This window comes from Mus caroli, unplaced genomic scaffold, assembly GCF_978045245.1.
Source record: "Mus caroli unplaced genomic scaffold, Mus_caroli_1 scaffold_15, whole genome shotgun sequence".
NCBI classification, from domain to species: Eukaryota; Metazoa; Chordata; class Mammalia; order Rodentia; family Muridae; genus Mus; species Mus caroli.
In genome coordinates, this window is record NW_028227270.1 from 54234366 (window position 1) to 54257336 (window position 22971).

Sequence of the window (22971 nt, forward strand, 5' to 3'; positions counted from 1 at the left end):
TAAAGCACAGTCAAATTGAAAAGAATAGGTTTTAAAGCAGAGATAGAATCTTTTGCTTTGAGCAAGACAGACAGCATTTAAGCTTCTTTCCTCCTCTATAAAATGGCATGAATAGCTGGCTAACGCGTGCGTGTCTGTGTGTATGTGCACGCGTGCGCCATGTGTATAAGAGAATTATATTGAATATATAGAAAATGTCTGATATAGTGTTTATTAGACTAAACTACAATCATCACTTGCATCTTTGCTACAGTGAGGATTTAGGGTATTTCTCCAAAGGTTCTTACATTAAAGGCTTGCTTCCTAATCAAGGGAACAATGTGCTGTTAGAGGCGGTAGAAACTCTTAAGTGGTGCAGCCTACTAAGAGGCCTTAGGCCATTGGTGATGTGTATTCAAGGAGGATGTGGGAGGTCAGTCCCTCAATGTTTGATGGTTACCATGAGCTAAACAATTTTCCTGCCATGGTGGTTTGCCTTAACCATACTGAAACCTCTGAAACAGCAAACACAAAACAAAACAAAGAAATAAGCAAACAAAAAAAGCCCCTTCTTTTTTATTGATTACCTCAGATGTTTTAGCTTTTTGAAGCAGGGTCCAGTACATAGCCTTGGCTGTTCTAGAACTCACTACATAGACCAGGCTGGTCTTTACTCATCGAGATCTGCCTGCCTCTGCATCCTGAGTGATTAAGGTGTGCACTAATACACCTGGCTTTCCTAGATGTTTTGTTTCCTTAACAAACACCTAACATAAGCAGCAGCAGCAGCACAACTAAGTTACCCTTTGTTATTCTTTTCCTTGAGAGTGAAAAATCCTAATTAGGCTTCTAAATAATTCCCAAGCTCTTGGTTTTGCTTTTATTGTGGACCCCAGGAAAGCTAAGATGAACATTTAGAAGTACCATCTCAAGAAGGGTCTAGCCATTCTGTGGTGATAACTACTTCTTGATATTTTAGTCCTTTTGTTATTTCTTAATTGCCAGAGCAAATGGCTATGCACCAAGTGTTTTCTTTCTCCAGAATCCCACCAGCTTTTCCTGCAATCTGCACTGGACAGCAGGCCTTCAAAACACTAGACGAGAATGTCACATGTACAAAACTGTTACTAACGTTGGTTTTTAGTCCCTAGCTCCCTTGCAGTTTTCTGAGGAGAAAGGGTACTGAGTATATTTTGTGTACTAATGGTCTTTGACCTGTTTCAGAGAGAGTTCCTAATGCCTTGGAAATCATGGTGGTTGGAGTGTCTCTTACTTTAAAGAGGCAATAAGTGGTGGCTCCAGGCTTGGAAGCTGAGCACTACAAGACAAAGATGTATTAGAAGTGGGAGCTTTCGAGTCCCACCCTACGTTCTATGATATAACCTCCATGAAAGCTCCTTAACTACAGGGCTTGGAGAGCTTGGAGGAGAGGAACACAGTTGCATGTTGGGCTACAGTACACCTTACCCCTAAAGGAACCTCGGCCTCTTACCTCTAAAGAAGCCCGTGCATTTGGAGCCCTGCCAGAGCTTGAGATAAGTACTTATTCTCTGGGGATTCATCTGCATCCCATATCACATCCTTTAAAATAAATGGTGTAGCCGGGTGTGGTGGCGCACGCCTTTAATCCCGGCACTTGGGAGGCAGAGGCAGGCGGATCTCTGAGTTCGAGGCCAGCCTGGTCTGTAGAGTGAGTTCCAGGACAGCCAAGGCTACACAGAGAAACCCTGTCTCGACAAAAATAAATAAATAAATTAATTAATTAATTAATTAATTAATTAAATGGTGTAAAAGGCATCCCTGAGTCCTATAGGCTGAAGTCATGAAGATAGTGGAATGCTTCTATGAGAGGTTGGCCATTCAGAAATACATGTGAGGAGACTCGCATGTGAAATAATGGACAGTCCTGAGGAATGACTTCTTGGCTCTGGGGTCTAACAGTGCGTGCAGGTAGTGTTGCTCATGTCAGGAGAGCTGGAAAACTGATTAGTATGGGCAAAACCTAAGATACCTCATCACAGAAATGATCACCATGAATGTAAAGGAAAAAAATGACTCTTCTCCAAATAGTCTTATCAATAATAGAAAGTCAAAATAAAAGTTGTTTTATGTAAAACTGAAAAGGGCTCACGTGTGTATGTATTCTAAATATGCAACAAATGAAACAGCTTAAGTCATTATAGCTAGCCCCTTTATAGCAAGCAGGTAGAGGACTATAAAATCTGGCTATAGGCATATCTAGCAAAGGTGCTGAACATGACTGGTTAACAAGCAGTAGCCGAAGAAACCAGTGTGTGTCAAGCAATGTGCAGGTCTTCTGGGATGCACAGAAAACATTTCTGTGTTCAGTTCACAATATGCCCTTCCAACCCACCATATGCATTACCATATTCACCAAAAAGGATGCAGGCTACTAAGTACTTTGGCCAAAGTCCTATGACAGATAAATGATATGAGCAGAGGTCAGGCCAAAGGCCATGTGATGGCAGTGTATGTATTCTTCTTAGCATACACCCTCATTTCATAAAAGGGTTTCATTTCCTGGATGGCATCACTTTGGTGCATAATGGTACACCCTGAGATCCAGTTTTTAGCTATACTACCAGGAAATAAGGAAATCGATCAAATTAAAATGTAGACCCAGTGCTTCCTACGCCCAGGACCCTACCAAGTTAACAACAGGATCACTAACAAGTACATACCATGATGTCCGCTTCTCGTGTAGCATATCGAAGATTGGGATCGAGCCAATACATCAGGGATTTAACCTGCTCGAAGTTCAGGAAAAGGAGGAATACCAAGAAGAGGAAATACAACACACTGAGACCTGACAAAAAGCAAAACAAACAAACAAAAAACAAAAAAACAAAAAACCAAGGTCAAGGTTAGGAGAGACACACATTAGACTTAATGGCTTGGAGTTATAGTATACATGAATATCACAATGTAGCCTTCTGAGAATCTATCATAGCCAGGTATTTTTTTGTTGAGAGGATCTGATGATACACAGTCCTATTCGGTTTTCAAGGGTCTCCCTCTCTGAGGAAACAATACTTAAGCTAAGCTTTGAAGGACCAGCAGCCAGAGAATGTATAGGGTAGGCTTGACAGAACGTGAAGTAGAGAAAGGCCATGTGAATATGTTCCTGAAGAGTTAACTCACCATGAGGCTGGGCTGCTGGTAGAGAACGGAGTAAGGGGTGCAGAAGTGACAGGGTTAGGGGGCAAATTCATCTGATTTCAGACGACAGGTGGGCCATACTTTCCCATTCCATCTGAGGCTTATCCTTCAAATTAGCCCCGGCAGGCATGATTTTCTTATCATATCTACCATAATTGCTATCCTAAATCACTAATACCATGTCATTTAAAATAGTAAAGCCACTAATATACTCCAAGGCAAAATCAAGTTCCAAAGATTTGATTCTCTATCCGAACCCCAGAGTCGGGCTGTGATTTCTTCTGTTAAGTTGACTGAAATTAGATCAGAGATGCAGGGCATCCAGGAGCTGCCACACTGATCACCTTGAGTCACAAATGTGGATTGGCTCTGATCTCCAAATAGGTTCCCTAGAGAAGAGACTGTGCATGGCTGGCATGAATTCATAGCAAGGCCTTCAGCCCCAGGCCTTCTAGCCAGGCCCCTCTCCATTCACCAAGGAAGGCATTGCATTGAGGCTTCCTGTAGAGCTGGGCCAGCATAGCCATGCATCCCAGAGCCAAGGAACATAAATTTTCTGACACATAAGAACTATAGGCAGGCGGATTTCTGAGTTCAAGGCCAGCCTGGTCTACAAAGTGAGTGCCAGGACAGCCAGGGCTACACAGAGAAACCTTGTCTCGAAAAACCAAAAAAAAAAAAAAAAAAAAAAACTATCTTGGTTTTGCATTTTGCACCAGCTTTACAAATTTTCATCTTTAATGACCACCCCCCCACACACTATAACCTTTTAAAATTTGTGAGATAATTCTTTTACCATAGAAATGATCTATGACACAGAAATATTTAGGCCAGAGTTCTAGACTGAGCTGCAAGTACTATGAAACCCTAGGTACTCGAGCACAAATGGTGTGTGTATGTGTGTGTGAGTGCTTGGGGTGCTAGGGCCTGAACTCAGTTCCTTATGAAACCCTAGGTACTTGAGCACAAATGGTGTGTGTGTGTATGTGTGTGTGTGTGTATGTGAGTGCTTGGGGTGCTAGGGACTGAACTCGGTTCCTTGTGCCTGTGAAGCAAGCACTGTGTAGCACCAGGGAAATCCTTTCCAAATAGTAAACACAATCACTCCATCCTTCTAGGAAAGCTCTCAATGTCCTTTGCACCCACACTCCTTACTCTGCCCACAGTCTGAATACTTCTGTACATGCTGGCTCTCTGCTCTTTTGCACACTGCTCTTCCCCCACCCACCAGGGCCAAGTACTTTCCAGCCATGAGACTGACCATATAGCAGCCATTTTCTTTAGCTGAAGGCCCTGATCCCTGACTGTGCTACATGCACAGACATTTAGTTGCATCTAAACTTTACACGGAGTGTCACTCCCTCACCACTCCAGTGGAAGCAGCCAAGTGGCTTTCACCTCATCCAGTTTTAATTAGCTAATACTTAATAACAGCTTATAATTTTTACTATTAAATTCTTTAGTAGTTTGCTTATTGTGGCTGCTGTCTGGTCCTTGGGTGGAGGAGGGAGTCACGGGGACAGAGTCTTATTCATTGCATCCCTTTAGGTCTTCAAACCTGTCACATGCTAGTAAACAGCTGCTGGTGAAAACTTCTAAGTAAATTTAAAAAGATGAACAGTTGCTGGGTATGGTGGCACACAAGTTTAATCCCTGAGCTCAGGGAGATCTCTAAAGCATTAAAGCCAGCTTTATCTACACAGTGAGGTCCAGGACAGCCAGGGATACACAGATCTGTTGCAAAGACAACCAAACAAACAAAAATGAAGAATTACCTTAAAAAATGAAGGAGGCAGCTTAAAAGCAAAATATTCTCTTAAAATTTCAAGTATGGTTATACTGTCCTAACCTAAAATAATTTATTTTATGTCTTACTTAGGCAGGATGAAATAAAAAAATCTAAGTATGAAAACTGTATTTTAGACTCATTCAGGCAATTTGAATTTCTGGATGACAGAATCAAAAATAAGACTAAAAAAAGAAAAAAAAAGTATAAAAATAGGTGGGCAGTGGTGGTGCACACCTTTAATCCCAGAACTTGGGAGGTAGAGGCAGGCAGATTTCTGAGTTTGAGGCTAGCCTGGATTACAGAGTAAGTTCCAGGACAGCCAGAGCTACACAGAGAAACCCTGACTCGAAAAAACAAAAACAAAACAAAATAAAAACCCTCAATATTTATATGCGTAATGATAAACTTCAGACCAAATGAGGTTCTGTCTGTCAGTAGAGATCTCTCTTTTCTGAGTTCCTAGAAACTACACTGCTGGGCTTCCACAGATGCTATCAAGATAAATGTGCTGTTATCATGTAGTTGAGCACCAGCTCTAGGAAAGGGAAACAAGGTTCATTTGCTGAAGCTAAGCTCTGTGTATAATAATAAACAAAACAGCAGAAGTAGGCATATGCAACAGAAAATGATCCTATGTATGAGAGTTTATGCCATCAGCAACCATTTATTTTTTGATCAAAGAATCTAACATTTTTGTATTAGGCACACTAAAAATGGTTTGTTTGTTTGTTTTTAAGGTATGGTGTAAAACCACTATTGTGACACACAGAAAAAGGGTGTTTTTAAAGTAGAAAATAATTTTATCTACTAATGGGACTCACCAAAAACCATTCGCCATAAGGCTGGATGAGGTCGAGTAAATGGACCTGCAAAGAGATGATATGAGGTTAGAATAAACTGGATTGTTTTTGTTCTCCCCCCCCCTCCCCATAACTTTTGAAACACCCTTCTTAACCTTGGAGAACTGGAGAACTATGAACCCCACATGCTAAGAAGGAGATCCCAGTCAGGGCTTTCTTGCTGCCTATTGTAGCCTGGACTTTGCCTTTAGTTGCCCCTTGCTGAACTTGACCTCAGGAGCTGGTGACTAAACAGGGAAGGATGCAGAGCTATCTATCATCTGTGCTTCTCCACTCCAGTCAGTAGGGGCAGTAGTACTCAGAGGTCCCTCACTTGGAAACTGAGGGTCATGGCTCCAGTAGGGTTCAGTGTAGAACCTGTTTTGTTTGGTTTTATTTCCAATGCTCAAAGCAGTCATGTCAGGTGAGCTCTATGAGCATTCTTGGGGTGCACAGATAAAGAAATTGGCCTAGAATGGTGAAATAATCTGTCTTCAGTCAGCTAACAGTAGAGTTAGATGAAGCTTCTCAGTCAGGTCTATAGTCACTGAGATGCAGTCAGGAGAGGTAACAGTCTGAGGAAAGGTCTTTATTACAGAATATAGCCAGGGGCCACAGAAGTGGAAGAGCAGCCCACTGGACCGTCCTCTTCTTGTTAAAAGAACCAAAGAATAATGAAGAATAGGAAGGAGGAAATGGAAAGCAATGTGAAGTAGACATCACACCCTTTCATTTCCTAGTCTCCCAAGGGCTCTTCTACTACAGGACTTTATAGAATATTTCCCTACAGAACTAGGAAGAAATCTAGAAACCCTGTTGGGGTAATATTATTGTGAACTGTGTGAAGATTATTCAAGCTGGGCATGGTGGCACACGCCTTTAGTCCCAGGATTTGGGAGGAGGAGGCAGGCAGATTTCTGAGTTCGAGGGCAGCCTGGTCTACAAAGTGAGTTCCAGGACAGCCCAGGCCATACAGAGAAACCCTGTCTTGAAAAACCAAAAAAAATAAAAAAATAAAAAGCTGATTTCTGTGCCTGCAGAACAGTGCAGACCAGACTTTGGCATTGTTATTTATATGGCTACATCATATTTTATAAACATTCCTTCTCTCACCTTCTGAATGGTTTTAATAAAAAGATGATGGCCTAGACCAAAGGCAAGAAAGAAAGGAGGGGCTTCTAGGCAGAGAGAGGGGCTCTGGGAGAGGTAGGAGACTCACCACCCAGACACGGACATATGAAACTGAGGAGGGGGTAACAACCTATGTGGCAGAACCTAGTTTAGTATAAATGGGTTAATTGAATTATGAAGTAGCTGGAAACAAGCTTAGCTATAATGCCTATTCATTCATAAATAAAATCAAGTCTCGGTGTCATTATTTAGGAGCCCCATTACAGAACCTAATCCTGCTATACATCCACTGACAGGCAAAGGGTGTCTGCTGAATGTCCACCTCTCTCTTGTTTAACTCAGGTCTACTCTAAACTACGAGAGGTAACCCAAGTTCCTCTGCAATTTCCCAATCGCTACATACCTACTAGATATCTATATGCCCAATTGACTCTGGGTATTATAAATTCCTGTCCTCAGGACTGGGCAGAAGTAATATATGACCCAATTCTAGCCCAAGAGAATTGAGAACAAGTACACTAAAAGACTTATAGAAAAGAATTTTTCAAGTTCTGTGTCACAGCATAAGTTTATAGTTTAGGAGCACAGAAGGCTGGCTCATGAGGATTAGGAATTCAAAGCCAGCCCAGGCTAGAAAACTAAACCCTGTGTAGTGGATTGAATAGGAATGGCCCCCACACACTCTTGTGTTTGAATGCTTGGTCCATAGGGAATACCAATATTAGAAGGTGTGGCCTTGTTGGAATAGATGTGGCCTTGTTGAAAGAAGTGTGTGGCTATAGGGGTAGGCTTTGAGGTCCCATATGCTCAAGCTAGGCCTAGTGGGGCAGCCTCTTTCTGCTGTCTTTACATCAAGATATAGAACTCTCAGTTCCTTCCCCAGCACCATGCTTTCCTTTTTAAGAGTTGCCTTGGTCATGGTGTCTCTTCACATCAATAGAAACCCAAACTAAGACACCCTTTCTCAAAAATTAAAAAGCAGGAGGCTTAGTCAGTAACCATTTGTTGTGCAAGTAGGAAGACCTGAGTTCAAATCCCAGAAAGCTGACTCCAACAGCTCAAATTTATAATCCCAGGCCTGCAATGGGTAAACTGGGAGGAAGAGACAGAAGAATCCCTGAGAGCTCACAATCTACACACCCTAGCATATGCAAACAACAGGGAGACCAACACCCAAGGTTATCACTGACCTCCATCTGTATGCTATGGCACACATGTACCTACATGCACTCATATCAACATAGACACATACATACATACTTATCACACAAACACACACATGCACGAGCGCGCACACAGACACACACACACACACACAGAGGTTTTTAAAAATCAGAAGCAGGTTATTTTACTCCTAATAACACAGAAAATAATCTAAGCTCATCTACTGATGGACAATGCTGAGCCTGGGTGCCAGGTTAAGCCCATCTGGGTGGAGCCGTCCAGGGCTAACTGTTCATGACAACAGAAGAGAAAGGGATGAAGAATGTGGGTCTTCACAGCCACGTGTTGTATTTTTGTAGCTCCAGAGCCATGCTACCCCTGAGCTCTATGTTATATAAGAGTGTAAAAAACTTCCTCATCCTTCAACCTATTCTGAATAGAGTTTTCTAGTACTCATGCTATGCAGACCCTCCTAAATAATCGCAGAGCCCTGTCCATAAGAGTAGACCAACTCCACCACACCGGTGTCATATTTGAATTCACACATGCAAGATGAGTCACATGGTCATCAACAAACAGACCTATACACAAGCATTTGGGGGCAGCCTTTAATAGTTCAAGGACATACATCTATGAAGCTTCTAAAACAGAACACGCTGGATATGAAGGCATGTTCCCAAATGTCTCTGAAGGAAAACATAGGTTTGGAACTTCCATTCTCTCCTTCGTTTCCATAATAATGTTTGAAAGCATGTGCCAAGGGTGGGGAGAATAGAGAAAAGGTGACACCACCAGAGCAGGAGATGAGACATATAATGTATACTGTACTCAGGAATGTATCCTTGCATGGTACCTCCAGCAAGGCCAGCGGCCTGAAAGCTGGAGCTGAAGGAAAAGCTGCAAAGCCCTCCACTACCTCCACTAAGTCCCCCTGAACCTATTTCTATAGAATTCTTCCACACCGAAAAATGAGTTTTATGACTTTACATAAAGTATGAGCAAGTGGCCTTTGAAAAACAAATTATGTAAACATGTGTGCCGGGCAAGCATGGTTGCAAGAGAGGCTTGGTGCCTGCTTTCCTGATATGGTTTGTCCCCAAAAGCTCTGGAAATGCCTGTTGAAATCTGATTGCTTCCTTAGCTGACTGCTGCTGTGCTGGTGCTGGGAAGAGGGGCTTTTAAGAGGTGTTTGAAAGATTCATGAAGCTCTGTAGTTAATCAGGTTAATGTTAATTCTCATGGGTTTGATGAAACTCTGGCTCTCAAGGGGTTGGATTACTTATCTGGAGTTTGACTTACTATAAAGATGTCTGTAGTTCCTATTTTTATCTCCTCAGAAGGCTCAGATCAATATTCTAGCTTCTTCTAATCACATACTATCTGAGGGTAGCAGAATAGCACCATACCTAACCTTGACTTGCCTTTAGCAATAAATAGCCAAAGTATTCTATGGACAGGCCAACCAAGTCCACAGTATGGGAAGAGAAAACCTGACAGAAAGGAAAAGAAACAGAAGGAAGGGGAAGCATTATCACACAGCCATGTGAAAGCCCTACATAGTGGATCTAGTATGAGAGATGGCTAGAGAAAGGCTGAGGCAGGGAAGACACAGACCCAAGCCTGAAAGCCAGTCAAACTAGGATAGGTAGTTGACTTCAGATGATGACTGGTGGTCACAGGTTTCGGCTTTCTCATCTATAAACTGAGTGGGCTGAAATAGGTGAGCTCTATATGGGTCCTTCTCTCCTCATCTGGACTACAGTGCCTGCATGGCTTGGCTAAGGAAACAGTAATAGGTAGGGAACAAGAACATGGGTTTATCATCCCAAATCAAAAGAAAATCACAGTCCCATGATGGGAGAATGATTAAAAGGCTTCACTAAAGAATGGAGGAAAACCCAGATGTTAAACCAAACGTTACTTCAAATAGATTTAATTCCCTACCTCTATGCCTTTGGTATCCTGAAAAAAGTATGTGTGAAAGACATCCAATGCTCAGTTACTGAAGAAGCACCAGGGAAAACACACTTGCAAATCAGGGCTATTAAGACTTACTTCAAATTTTCAGGAAGCTCTGGACTCAAAATAACCAGAAAATGAATGGAAAGGCAGATAGACAGACAGACAGACAGACAAATATACCTTCAAGTCATGAAAACATGACCACTAAGAACTAAGCTGCATTTTTATAACACTTTTGAAAATAGAACAGGGAAAGGAAACAAAGACTTTGGCAACATTCCAACATGGCATTCTTGAAGGAAACACTGGGCTAAATAACGCCCAAAGTCTCCTTCTAAGCTGAAAATCTGAAGACCCTGAATGATACATATACAAAGGAAAACAAAAGTTGGTAGAGCCAAAAAGATATCTGACATTAAGGGATTGTTCTTAGCAAATTTTATAGCAAGGTCAATAATGGACATCTTGTCCTTAAATCTTACAAATTGTGAATAACTATAAACATCAATCATCAAGAAAAAATGTATTCTATCTGCATACAATCTGTAGGTTCTCATATAGTGCAATATTTCCACTAAAGGTAAATTTAAAAAGATGAGATGAGAGTATAGGAGATGGCTTAGCAGGTAAAGCAATTGCCCCAAAATGTAAGGACCAAACTTCAAAATCCCAGCACCCACACAGCTACCTGGCAGGTATGATGGTCCATCTGCAATCATAGCATAAGTGGTAGAGTCAGATCGGTCTTGGAAGAATTGGCAAGCTCAGGGTTCAAATGAGACCCTGCCTCAATATGTAAGATAGTGACCCAAGAAAACACCTAATGTCAACCTCTGGTCTCCATTCCACACACATACACTTGGCATGAGAACACACACACACACACACACACACACACACACACACACACACACATACCCCACACAAGTAAAAACAAAGAAAGCTCCCAAATAACAGGGAACTTAGAATTCCTTTTTGAAGAAACTCGGAGTTGTGGGTCCACTGTCTTGACTTCCAGGCTATCAGTAAAAATTACCATATTTTTATAAACACAGTGCTACACAGAAGAAACAAATTAACAAAACAAAATTCCATTGCCACCAGCCTGGGAAACCTGGAGGCCTTTGCCATGGATCATATCCAGCAGCATTCAGTAACATCCAGAACGAGCTTCATAAGCTATACATAGCACTCTGCTGAAGCATGGGAGCCTACATGCTGAATAATCTTGAAGAATGCTATTTAAAATCTAAGTAGATCCATGGAGCATAAGGCAGACTGCAAAAAATCTCAGAGGTGTGAGAAAAATACAAAGCAACAGTAAGCATTTAGAAATGGGTACAGAGGGCTGTAGATATGGCTCAGCAGTTAAGAGCACTGACTGCTCTTCCAGAGGTCCTGAGTTCAATTCCCAGCAACCACATGGTGGCTCACAACCATCTGTAATGGGATCTGATGCCCTCTTCTAGTGTGTCTGAAGAGAGCAATAGTGTACTCATATGCATAAAATAAATAAATAAATCTTTTTAAAAAGAAATGGGTACAGAGAACAAGCATAGAACATTCTAGAAAGGAGATATGGAAAGGGATTAATTAAGAACAAAATAGAACAACTTCTAAGGAGAACTTCAGAGGGAAGGTATGGATCAGTTAGAAGCACGTATGAAAGATTTTGCCTCTTTATCTAATCCTGACAGAAGGGGTTTATAGAAATCATCTGATTCCTGCTTGATCCAAATGCTCAATCAGCAAAGGTAACTGTGACAACAGATAGCAAATTGTTTAAGTAATAAATACTCATTACTTATTGGAGCTAGTTCTATCTTTGGCAAAACAAAACAAAACAAAACAAAACAATATACTGAGTACTGTACATCTCAGCTAGTAATAATAAAAACATAGAAAAGAACAGCTGAGCTGGCCACTGCAGTTGATGCCTGTAATTGCTTGTGATCCCAGCACTCAGAAGCCCAGGAAGGAGAACCAAGCAGTCAAGGCCTCCCAGTGTTTTAGAGCAAGTTCCAGACAGCCTTAGAATACATAGGGAGATCTTGTTCCGGAATAACAGCTTAACAAACAAATAAAAAGAACAGTTATCAAGAGTTTAGCAGTCACCATGACTTGCATGTGGTTCAGCTACAGAGGGCTTAGATGTCAAAAGCTCCGTCCCACAGTAGAATGTTAAAAGGCAGTAAAGGTGTAGGAGGCAGGACCTAGTGGGTGGTCACTGAGTGTTGCCCTCAAAACAAATAATGCAGTTCTCTTGGGACCCTGGTTAGTTCTCTTCAAAGCGTCATTATAAAATATCAAATCTAGGGGCTGGAAAGATGGCTCAGTGGTTAAGAGCACTGACTGCTCTTCCGAAGATTCTGATTCAAATCGCAGCAACCACATGGTGGCTCACAACCATCCATGAGATCTGATACCCTTTTCTGGTGCATCTGAAGACAGCTACAGTGTACTTAGATATGATAATAAATAAATCTTTAAAAATATATATCAAATCTAGTCTTACCATGTAAGCTCCCTCTCTTGTACATAATTCTAACATGAGACCATGTACCATGATGCAAAGGCAAGGAGCCTCACCAGAGCATGTAGAATGGACTTTCAGCTTGAAAACTGTGAGCTTCACAACCTCCATGCTTTATGAGGTATGCAGTCCCAGGTATTTTGTTATTGCAATTAAAAAACAAGCCAAGCTGGGCAGTGGTGGGGCATGACTTTAATCACAGCACTTGGGAGGCAGAGGCAAGCAGATCTCTGAGTTCGAGGCCAGCCTGGTCTACAGAGCCAGTTCCAGGACAGCCAGGACTACACAGAGAAACCCTGTTTCGATAAAAAGGAAAAAAAAGAAAACAAAACAAAACAACACATACGTTTAATATTATTAATTAAGTTAGCTCTCAGAATATCTTCCTGTTATCCCCATCAAACAGGAGAAAAACTGAAACACATTTAAGGATATGGGGGCCACAGAGCTGGGAAGGGCCAATGTAGCTACTGAGTCTATATCCACGATAGTTATGCAAAACCCATCTTCTAGATAATTTGCATCTCAAAGACTCTCCAGGGCATGCTGCGCAGTAGAACTTCATTAACTTAAGACATGACTCACCATTGGGGAACGCTAGCACGCTGATGATGAGAAAGAAGAGAATCACAGAAAGGATGCCTCTCCAGATGTTGTCTTCAGGAACAGAGTCATCCCTGAAAATGGAAAACGGCATTGAGAATCCACCTTCGCGTTTAGACAGGAAACCAAAATCCAGTATGCTTTCCTCAGTCAAACACCAGGGATTGCGGACTTACTTTTGCTGAGCGAAGTCACTACACACAGTTCACTGTTCAGTGTCACATCCTAAAACCCACACTCTCACAGTAAAGCCCAGGTCTAACATGAAAGGAAACAGTGGCTGAAGGTAGAGCTCAGTGGTGTTATGTGCTTCGCATCCACAAAGCTCATCTCTGCCACCAAAACTTCAATGAAATAATATATAAAGAAAACTGATCATCTTAAACACCAACATATATTCTACTCAAACATTCATTTGAGATCCACTGTTCTTCAAACACAAAACCCCAAGATGTCAAAAACACAAAGTTTTGTTTTAGAGAAATATCTTGATCTTAAAAAATACAAAAGATACTGTTGGTATCAGGATCAGCTCTGAACTCAGTGACATCACACCTAGGTGACAGAAACCCGCCCATCTGTAGTCATGGCAACCAATACACATTCCCACCTGTACCTGTGAGCGGGCTATGTAACTATCCACAGAAAAGGCAGACCCTTCTGACCTCTCTCTCTCTCTTCCCCTCTCCCCTTCTTGGCCCCCACCTTTGCCCTCTCCCCCCACCGTAAACCTCTGCCAAGTGGAGCTGCTTTAGCCTGGTGTGGTCTGTCTGGATGCAAAAGCTGCGCTTCTAACACAACAGATACTCTTGCTTGATAAAGGCAGTGGCAAGGGAAATTTTCATAAAGTCAGAATGGAACATGAAATTACCAGGAAAGAAGCAATGTGACAAAATTATATCAACTATTCTTGAAAATTGACCTACAAGATGCAAGAAGAGGCATGAAAATGGTAGTAAACAATGAAGCAGTAGTAAGCCAAGAAAATCAGGAGGAGAAAAGAAAAACCACAAGATTTAAAAATCAGAGTGGAAGCAGAATGATAAAAAAAAAAAATAAAAAAAAAGTCACCCTTCCTCTCATGTCTGACTTTCTAACATCACTTGTTTATTGATTCATCAACCCAGTGATTGGACTAGCCCCATCCGTTGGTTGATAAGTGTTCCCTTGCCAGAATCACACTTCTGAAATGGGTACTTAATCCCTTCTGTTCTTGGAACCTGACACATGCTACATTTTACAGACTGTGGACTAACTCTTGGTAACAATGAGCTACTGTGCAAACACTATGTTACACCCTTTATGTTGAAGGAGTGAGACAGACAGACTGATAGACTAATAAACACTAACCGGTAATATATGTGGAACTCACAAAAAGCAAATGCAATGTGGGAAACAGAAATGTAAGACAAGAAGAGGATTTCCTCAATTATTGATAATTTCTGAGAAGCTTGACAGAAGAAAGTTCAGTACTGCAGTTTTTTAAATGCAAAATGAGTAGGCAGAAAGTATGATATAAAACAGAATGGAAGGAGGCATTTCAAAGGCAAAGAGACAAGAAGCTGAATTCATGACAGGCAGTGGCAGCTAATCCCAGCACTTGGGAGGCAGAGGCAGGTGGGTCTCTAAGTTTGAGGCGATCCTGATCTATAGAGCAAGCTCTAGGACAGGCTATGCAGAGAAACCCTGTTTTGAAAAACTCAAATCAAACAAAAAAACCCAAACAACAAGAACAACAACCTCCCTCCCCAGAAGCTGTGTGGGTTAAGGTTCTTGCTGTGTAAGTCTTTGATCCCCAGAACCCATAGAAAGGTGGAAGAGAACAAAAGTTGTCCTCTAGTCTCCACATAAGCCCACACATTCACAATGTGTGCCCTCACACACACACAAACACAAAAGAAAAAAAAGTTATCCCACAACATGAAGAGACCTGGAATGATACAAAGCTGCCTTGATAAGGGCTGTCCTAGGGTACTGGGTTAAAAACAGAAGCTGGCAGCTAAGTTTCTGCCACCAATTAATCAGCTACTAGAGTTAGGACAGGGCTGAGCACAGTTCTGAAATGAGGTCACACTGCATTTCCTAGACCATCCATGTGCCCAAGTAGCTTAAAAAGAACTGATGCTAGTTCCATTATAGGGCTCACTCCAAAGCCAAACCTCAGAACCCAACAGATCCCATAGGCCAGCACTGTGTACTTTTATTTCAATGGACACCCCAATGATTTCCTGCCATCCACACTGCCCTAAATATCCTAGCCTGGTCCCATTGGCTGGAACTCAAGGAGGCTCCATAATTCCTTTGACAGGCCACTAGGTCTAACTGAAAAACAGCTACGTAGGAGAAACAACATCTCCCTTCAAAACAACATCCCAGTACCCTTGCTGTGCCATGGTGACACTAATACCTCCTCTTTACCAAGTATGTACTGTGCACTGGGGACTTTACCGACAGTTAACATTATCGCTAATTTTCACAGCCAAATGCAAAACAGATATTATCAACCAGGATTTTAAAATGACACAACTGCCAAGAAACATTGAGTACACGGCCTACAGCATACAGGTTAAGAAGCTACAGGGCTAGCATTGGAACCAGGGCTGCTAGATCCTAAGGATAATGCCACACCTATGACCAGCTTCTGGGAAGTCAGTAAGAGCTGTGCCAGAGACAAAGGGCTGGAAGAAAGGAACTGGACAGCTACATTATACACATGCTACAAGTTAAACTTAAGGGTAAACTCAATCACTGTTGTGTGGAGAAAGGGGGGAAATCATATAATCCACACTTTATCTGAAAATAGTGTAGATGATTAGAAACAAAGTGGGGTAGTATAGACTAGAAAATCTGATTAATTAAAAACACGTCAACCACCTCAGAATGGAAACACTGTCCTGAAGTACAGCACAACACACAGAAACCACGAGCAAATAAGAAATCAGCGCAGAAATAAAAGTGAAAGAAACTGAAGCAGTAGTGCTACCCAAGAAAATCCAAACTTGAGGAAAGTACCTGGGATTTATAGGAAGACAAAGGGCTGTGTGTTCTAACTTGGAAAGCATTCCTTTAAAAATCAATTAACAGAAAACACAACAAACAGTCACAGCAAAATCAACAGGGAAATGGGAGAGGGTTATGAAGAAACTAGCTTCAGGCAAGAAATGAAAGATATTCACGGAAAGAGATGGACAAATAAAGGTAACACTAAGAGACCATTTTTAGCTGACTAAGCGGGAGAGTCTATGAAGAAACAGGTAAGCGGGCACTCTGTGCATTAGTTACAGTTGTGTAAACTTACAACTTTCACAGAGTGAGGGTAAGTGAGAAACATTCTGTACTTACAACCATGTATATCCCGTGGCTCAGCCACTCTCCTCTGAGAACTTCTGCTTAAAACATTCTCTTGTGAATGTTAAATGGAATGCATACAAGGCTGCAAAATCATATATATTCACAAAAGACTAGACACAAGTTAGCCATTCACCAAAGAAATCTGATTAAATTATAGTCTAGTCTCACAGCAGAAAACTAGGTAGCCATAAAAAGGAATGGAAGTTTCTACAAATTAACTGTTCCCAAAAATTAAAAAGACATCATGAAGTAAAGAAACAACAGAACAGTAGGCATGATAAGCAATTATTTGTATAAATAAGGGTTAATATATAGGAATATAAGCTATAATTTGTATCTAGAGCCACATAAAATGTCTCTGCACCCAAGAAACAAGGAAAAACAAGTTAGGGCCTGAAAGAGAGGCTGGGAGAGACTTTTCCCTCCACAAACCTGTGGTGTAACTTTAACTTCAAACAAAGCGAATAAAAGTCCTTAGAAATCATCAAATCAGTCTCCATTTCCAATTACTGGAAAATGAGATGGCTCAGTGGATAAAGGCTTGTGTGCAAGACTGCAACTCTGAGTTCAATCCCCACAACTCACATAAAGGCAGAGAGACAGAAACTGACTCCACAAAGATGTATTCTGACCCCCACTTCAGCATACATGTACCCCTTCTCTCAACTCTCTCTGACTCACATACACATAATACTTTTTTAATTTAAAAATAATTATTGACTATTGAAAACACACATCAACAATAAGAACTTGGGATCAATACTAAGGATATAAATTCAAAGCCAGATGCAGTAAAACATACAGGTAATCTGAGCACTTAGGACATGAATGTAGGAAGACTGAGAGTTTGAGACCAGCTATGAACAAGACGGCCATTAAGTTCTCGAAGGAACAGGCCCCACTTTGTTCTGACAAGGGACTTCTGGTGCTCACAGCAAGTATACAGTGGATATCTGCAATATATTGGGTGGGGGGCAAGAATGTTGCAGATGATTTGATAGAGTGGGTGGTGATCCCTATTTAACTTACAGTGTCCACTGACAGATTTTCCTTCGCCCTGCAAAGGGTCCCTGCAGGGGCCTGCAGAGCCTACAGCTGGTATTACTATTCGACACCTCCATGCTGTGAACATGGACCCAGTACTATAGAAACCACTCAGAAAGGGAAAAATCAGAGCAGGGAAAGGACAAATCAGGACACTTAGTGACTCTATGACAGTTTAATTTTTGACATGTATGGGCAACTGGAGTATAGTCTTCAGGAGACTAGGCAACCCCACTTACTCATGACCTTTAGACAAAGTTTTTCTCCATGGAACCAGGAAGATAACACGATCTAGTCTTCACCATGACGCCACAAGCCTCTAGGCTAGGTGTCCCTCTTCTCCTCTAATTTCCTTTAATTTGAGTCACTGAATTAGAAAAACCATGTCATAATCAAGGATCATCTTTCTCTGTGGAAAATGTAATCTTAGGTTACAAGATGGACCTATGCTACCTAGATGTGTCATAGTTTTAACGATGTATTTATTCTATCTTAAAGACTTTTGAGATCTGGGTCAAGAATTATTTGCTCAAAGACCCACTAAAGAACTTCTTTCAAGTTTGCATAGGACATATTTCATCCTCTCAATGATGGAAGATATTGGGCATCAACAATTTGACAGGAAAAAAATATTGCAATGAAAGAAGCTAAAATAAATGGCACTGACAACTATATACATGGGTCATCCTCTTAGGTGTTCAGGAAGAGAACCCGCCAAATGAGCTGTGAAGGGTGCTATGTGCTTGTAAATGGGCAACAGGAGCTGAAGGGGGAGAGGTGGGGTGGGGGGAGGGAGAGGACAGACAGAGACACACATACAGAGACAGAAACAGAAGGGGAAAAGGAGAGAGAGAAAGATAGCAGTACTAGGGTGCCTTAGTTAGGGTTTTACTACTGTGAAAAGACACCATGATCAAGGCAAATCTTATAAGGATAGCATTTAATCATCACTAATTTCTTAGCTCCAGCTAAGCAGCATCAATTGTCCCAGTAGTCCCTTCTATTCTGGACTCTAAAGCCAGAGCCACATGGCCAAGCTGCAGAGGTCTGTGGCTTGCTGGGGGCCCCTTGTTCTAATTATATCATCACTAACTTTCTGTTTTCCAACTCCTTCACTACCTAAGCTTGGCTGAAACTTGCTCTGTAGACAGAACTCAGATATCTGCATGCCTGTCTCCTAAACAATGTGATTAAAGGTGTGGTCCACCAAACCTGGATTTAGGTTTTTCTTCACTTAGAATTTGTCTCGGTTCAAGGCTGGCCTTGAACTCAGAGATAGGCTTGTCTTTGTCTCCTGGGATTAAAGGGTTTTACTACTATGCCTGGACCTAAATTTAGCAGGGTGGGATCTTACCCCAAGGTCACTACTCCCTTAATTCAATTTATTATCCTTGAACACAGGACTCAGCTCCATTTCACCTGGTGCCCCTTTAATACTTAAACTATATATTTTCTATTTTTTCTTTCTAAGCTGGCTAAGCTTATTCAAAACGCTCTTCCTGAGACTTAACCAGTGAACAAAGTCTATGATGGGCATCTCAGAGACTTTATCAATGCAATTAATCCGAGTCTCTTCACCTTAGCCTCAGGCAGACTCTTCTGTCAAGGGCAACAAGCAGCCATGTTCTTCACCACACTACTACAAAAACACAGTCTCTAGGCCACATAAGTTCTTCTTCACTGAAATTTCTTGGGCCAGATCTGCACAATTCAAGTCACTCTCAGTAACAAAATCTGCCATACTCTTACTAGGATAGCCCATTAAGCCCCATTTAAAACATTCCACTGTTTTCCAACTCCAAGTCTCAAAATCCATATTGTTCCAAACACAAGCACAGTTAAGCCTATCACAGCAATTCCCCAGACCCTGGTACCAACTTTTGTCATAGTTAGGGTTTTACTGCTGTAAAAATGATACTATGACTCAAGGCAAGTCTTATAAGGAGAACATTTAACTGGGGCTGGCTTACAGATTCAGAGGTTCAGTCCATTATCATGGAGGCTTCAAGCAGAATACTGACTTCCAGGCAGCTAGGATAAAGGTCTTAAAACCCATACCCACAATGCCATGTCTACTCCAAGAAGGCCACACTTACTCCAACAGGGCCACACCTTCTGATAGTGCCACTCCCTGGGCAGAGCATATACAAACCATCACACAGGTTAAGCCAGGGAGGCAGGCAGCTAGAATCAGTTTTGCTTTAATTGGTAATGATCCTTGAAGACAGGCTTGGGAGTATGCTGTTCTAAGGGGCTAGTGATTTGTTAAGCTAAAGTTTGAAATAGTCAATGGAGAACAGGTACGAGAGTCCCCCAAAACCAGCTAAAGATAACCCAGGTGAGCTCAAGGATAGCAAAGAGTTAGGCTGAATGGAATAGGGACAGTTCAGCTGTGGAGCAGTACTGAACACAAAGCCAGGTCCAAGGAAGCAGACCAAGCGGGCTGGACCAGTCCTGGTTTCTGGATTAGCTGAAATGTAAAAACGGCTAACTCCTGTACACAAATTGAGAGCTAGGAGGACTATATCACAAGATAAACTGTGCTATGTCTGAAACAATAAACAAGTATTTGAAAGGACCAGTGTGAATTAGCACCATTTACCAAGAGGCCTATATATATAATTCAGGGTAAGGTACCATTGAAATCAAAGTATTTGAGTCATCCAAGGGTCTATTCACTAGAGATGATCTCAAAGAAACATATAGCTCTTCAATCTAATAGATTATAATCTTATTAGGAGGAAAAACAGACAAATTTAAAAAAAATAAAAAAGATAACTTATTTAATCCTAATTTTTAAATGATTCAAATAACTGGGAAGCAGAAATTGTGAGTATCAATGTTAACTATCCTTCAAATGCAACTTAACACAATGAAGCCTAATAGCAATCTGTGTCTAGAGTTGGTCTAGTGTTGGCTGTACACTTTTTGAGCCATTAGTACAAACCACTAATTAATATCCCTAGTGCCAGAGACATCAAGTTGTCTATTAAAGAAAGAGAGGGGAAAAAAAAAAAAAACATATCTATAAGAAAGCAGGACCAAGACAACCTCATTAGTAGTGTATGGAAGCATTTTTTATTGGGCCTTTATATGCTCTTGAAGGATAAATCAGGAAGACTGGCAGAAACCCCTAGAGAACCACAGAGAGGGCAAGAAATAGGACCCAACGAAAAATTAAAAACTGGAATTTCCAAAGCTGGTAAGGGAAATTAAATTAAATTAAAAACCACTAATCAAAAAACAAAGTAAGCATCTGTCCATTCCCCTGTCCCTTGCCTATTCTCTTAGTTCTATATCTGGAGAAAACAAGGGCAAATGAATTAATAATCACACAGGTACAGCCATTTTCACTAAAACAATGTCATCTACACAGGGGACAATTTCTGTTGACAAGTGCTGCCAATTCACTGCAACCCTTTCAATTATGGGTAACAATGGCAGAAGCATGTGTGAGTTAAATTTTGGGTGTCATTTTCTTTTGTTTTTGAGACAGTCTTAGTATGTAGCCTTGGCTGGCTTGAAAGTCACTATGTTAAATGACTCTGTTTAAAATAGGGGAAGAGAGAACAAGTTTTCTCCATTATAAGACCCTCCTAGTAAGATTTCCAGGGTGAAATAAATAAAAGAAACCTTCCAAGAATATGCACTCAGTGATCATAAGAACTTCCCAACAGGTACTATTTCTGAATGGTTCTACCATCTTCCAATAGCAACATTTTGTATTGAACCTCCCATCAATAAGTACCCTTGAGGTGATACTCAAACTAAAGAACTATCTAACAGAAGAACTCCTGAACAAATCCAACCTTACTTCAGACTTCTGTTTGCTGTATCAAATCCTTCACAATCTAAAACTCTTGCTGGGTATTCATAGTGTATGATCTCACCCAGCACTGTTCTTACATTCTGGTAATACAATACCTTCAAAGTATTCTATTCTCTTAGCTAAGTAATCTTTGCGAAAGAAAAATTAAGCCATAGTTTAAAAGTTTGATTGAAGGAATTGCACTGAACATTGTCTAACCATAAGTTTATATAAGTTTATATAATATACAAAAAGAGCATAGTGTAAAAACTTTTTAGTTGAGAAACCATTACTTCCAATCTTCATGAGACAGTCTTAGCTATCATTATAACATCCTACTTAACACGGACCATAAACTATTACAAAACATAGACACTAGTAACTCTTTAATTCTATTAATTATATATCTGATTTTATGTAAAGTAAATGTGGGGTTAATTCATCAGTATGTGATTTCTTTATGAAATTAGCCTAAGAAATAAAATTATTATAACTTCTGGAAAGCACCATAGCTCAAAGATCAGGTGATTTTTTTAAAATTACTTTTTCACAAGCTGCTAAGATGTGTACTCGTTTTTTTATACTTCTCTGCCACAATGCCTCAACTAGACAGAATATGACCTAAAAAAGAAATTCCAGAACATTACTTTCTGAATTAGAAAAGAAAAAGCTGTATTTTGAACAGCCTACAATAATTTTAAAGATACACTATTGAACAAATTATTCATTCTGCTTTTCATCATGTAAAATTAAATAGTATAAAATGAAAATATATAAATAAAATAATAATAATATAGTTTTTGTCCTTTCAAAAGAACCCTTTCGCCACTCTGTCGCTTCAAACCCACCTATTAGAGGAAGCTAAATAGAAGTTAATGTGAAATAAGCAGGTATAGTTATACAAGGCTCAGTTTCTAATACCTCTACCTTCATTCTCAATTCCAGAACATACTATATCTTCTCAGCAACAAATATAGTTTAGAAAGCTTTATCAAGCAATGAAATGGTGCTTCTTAACTCAGTGCCGTGCACTTAGCTAAGCAACAACTATCTTATGACAATCCTATGAGGTGTTAATACTGGTATTTTCATTTTGCGTACAGATGAGGAGACTGGGGACTAACAAATTAGGCAGTCATACAACTTTTATAGAGTAAAATCCACTGGCATGATGGGTAGTGGACAGTAACCATAATTAGGTTCAAGCGTGAGTTCTCTCCAAAGCTAGAAATGTGACTGGCTAGATGCTATAGGAAGAAAGGTCTCGTCTGCAAAAGAGTAGCATACTTACAACAATGGAAGTGGCACCCCTAGGTAAGAATAACTGTTACCTACTGTTTCTATGTTTGAAGTAACTTATACAAATCAACATCTGCAATTTAGTCTATGTGGTACAGTGCTGTCTCATGTGTGGTCTATATTGTACAGTGCTGTCTCATGTGTGGTCTATGTTGTACAGTGCTGTCTCATGTGTGGTCTATGCTGTACAGTGCTGTCTCATGTGTGGTCTATGTTGTACAGTGCTGTCTCATGTGTAGTCTATGTTGTACATTGCTGTCTCATGTGTGGTCTATGTTATACAGTGCTG

At 40.7% G+C, this 22971-nt stretch overlaps 1 protein-coding gene across 1 annotated transcript in view; it reads right to left on the reverse strand.

The window, feature by feature from the left end:
• Ptdss1 (phosphatidylserine synthase 1) overlaps window positions 1-22971 on the reverse strand; it is a 62346-nt gene that overhangs the window by 36763 nt on the left and 2612 nt on the right. Inside the window, exons 2-4 of the mRNA XM_021179803.3 lie at window positions 13163-13254; window positions 5770-5814; window positions 2682-2806 (exon numbers count right to left, since the gene is read on the reverse strand). Coding sequence (XP_021035462.1) covers window positions 2682-2806; window positions 5770-5814; window positions 13163-13254 — 262 coding nt within the window. The remainder of the gene's footprint in view (window positions 1-2681; window positions 2807-5769; window positions 5815-13162; window positions 13255-22971) is intronic.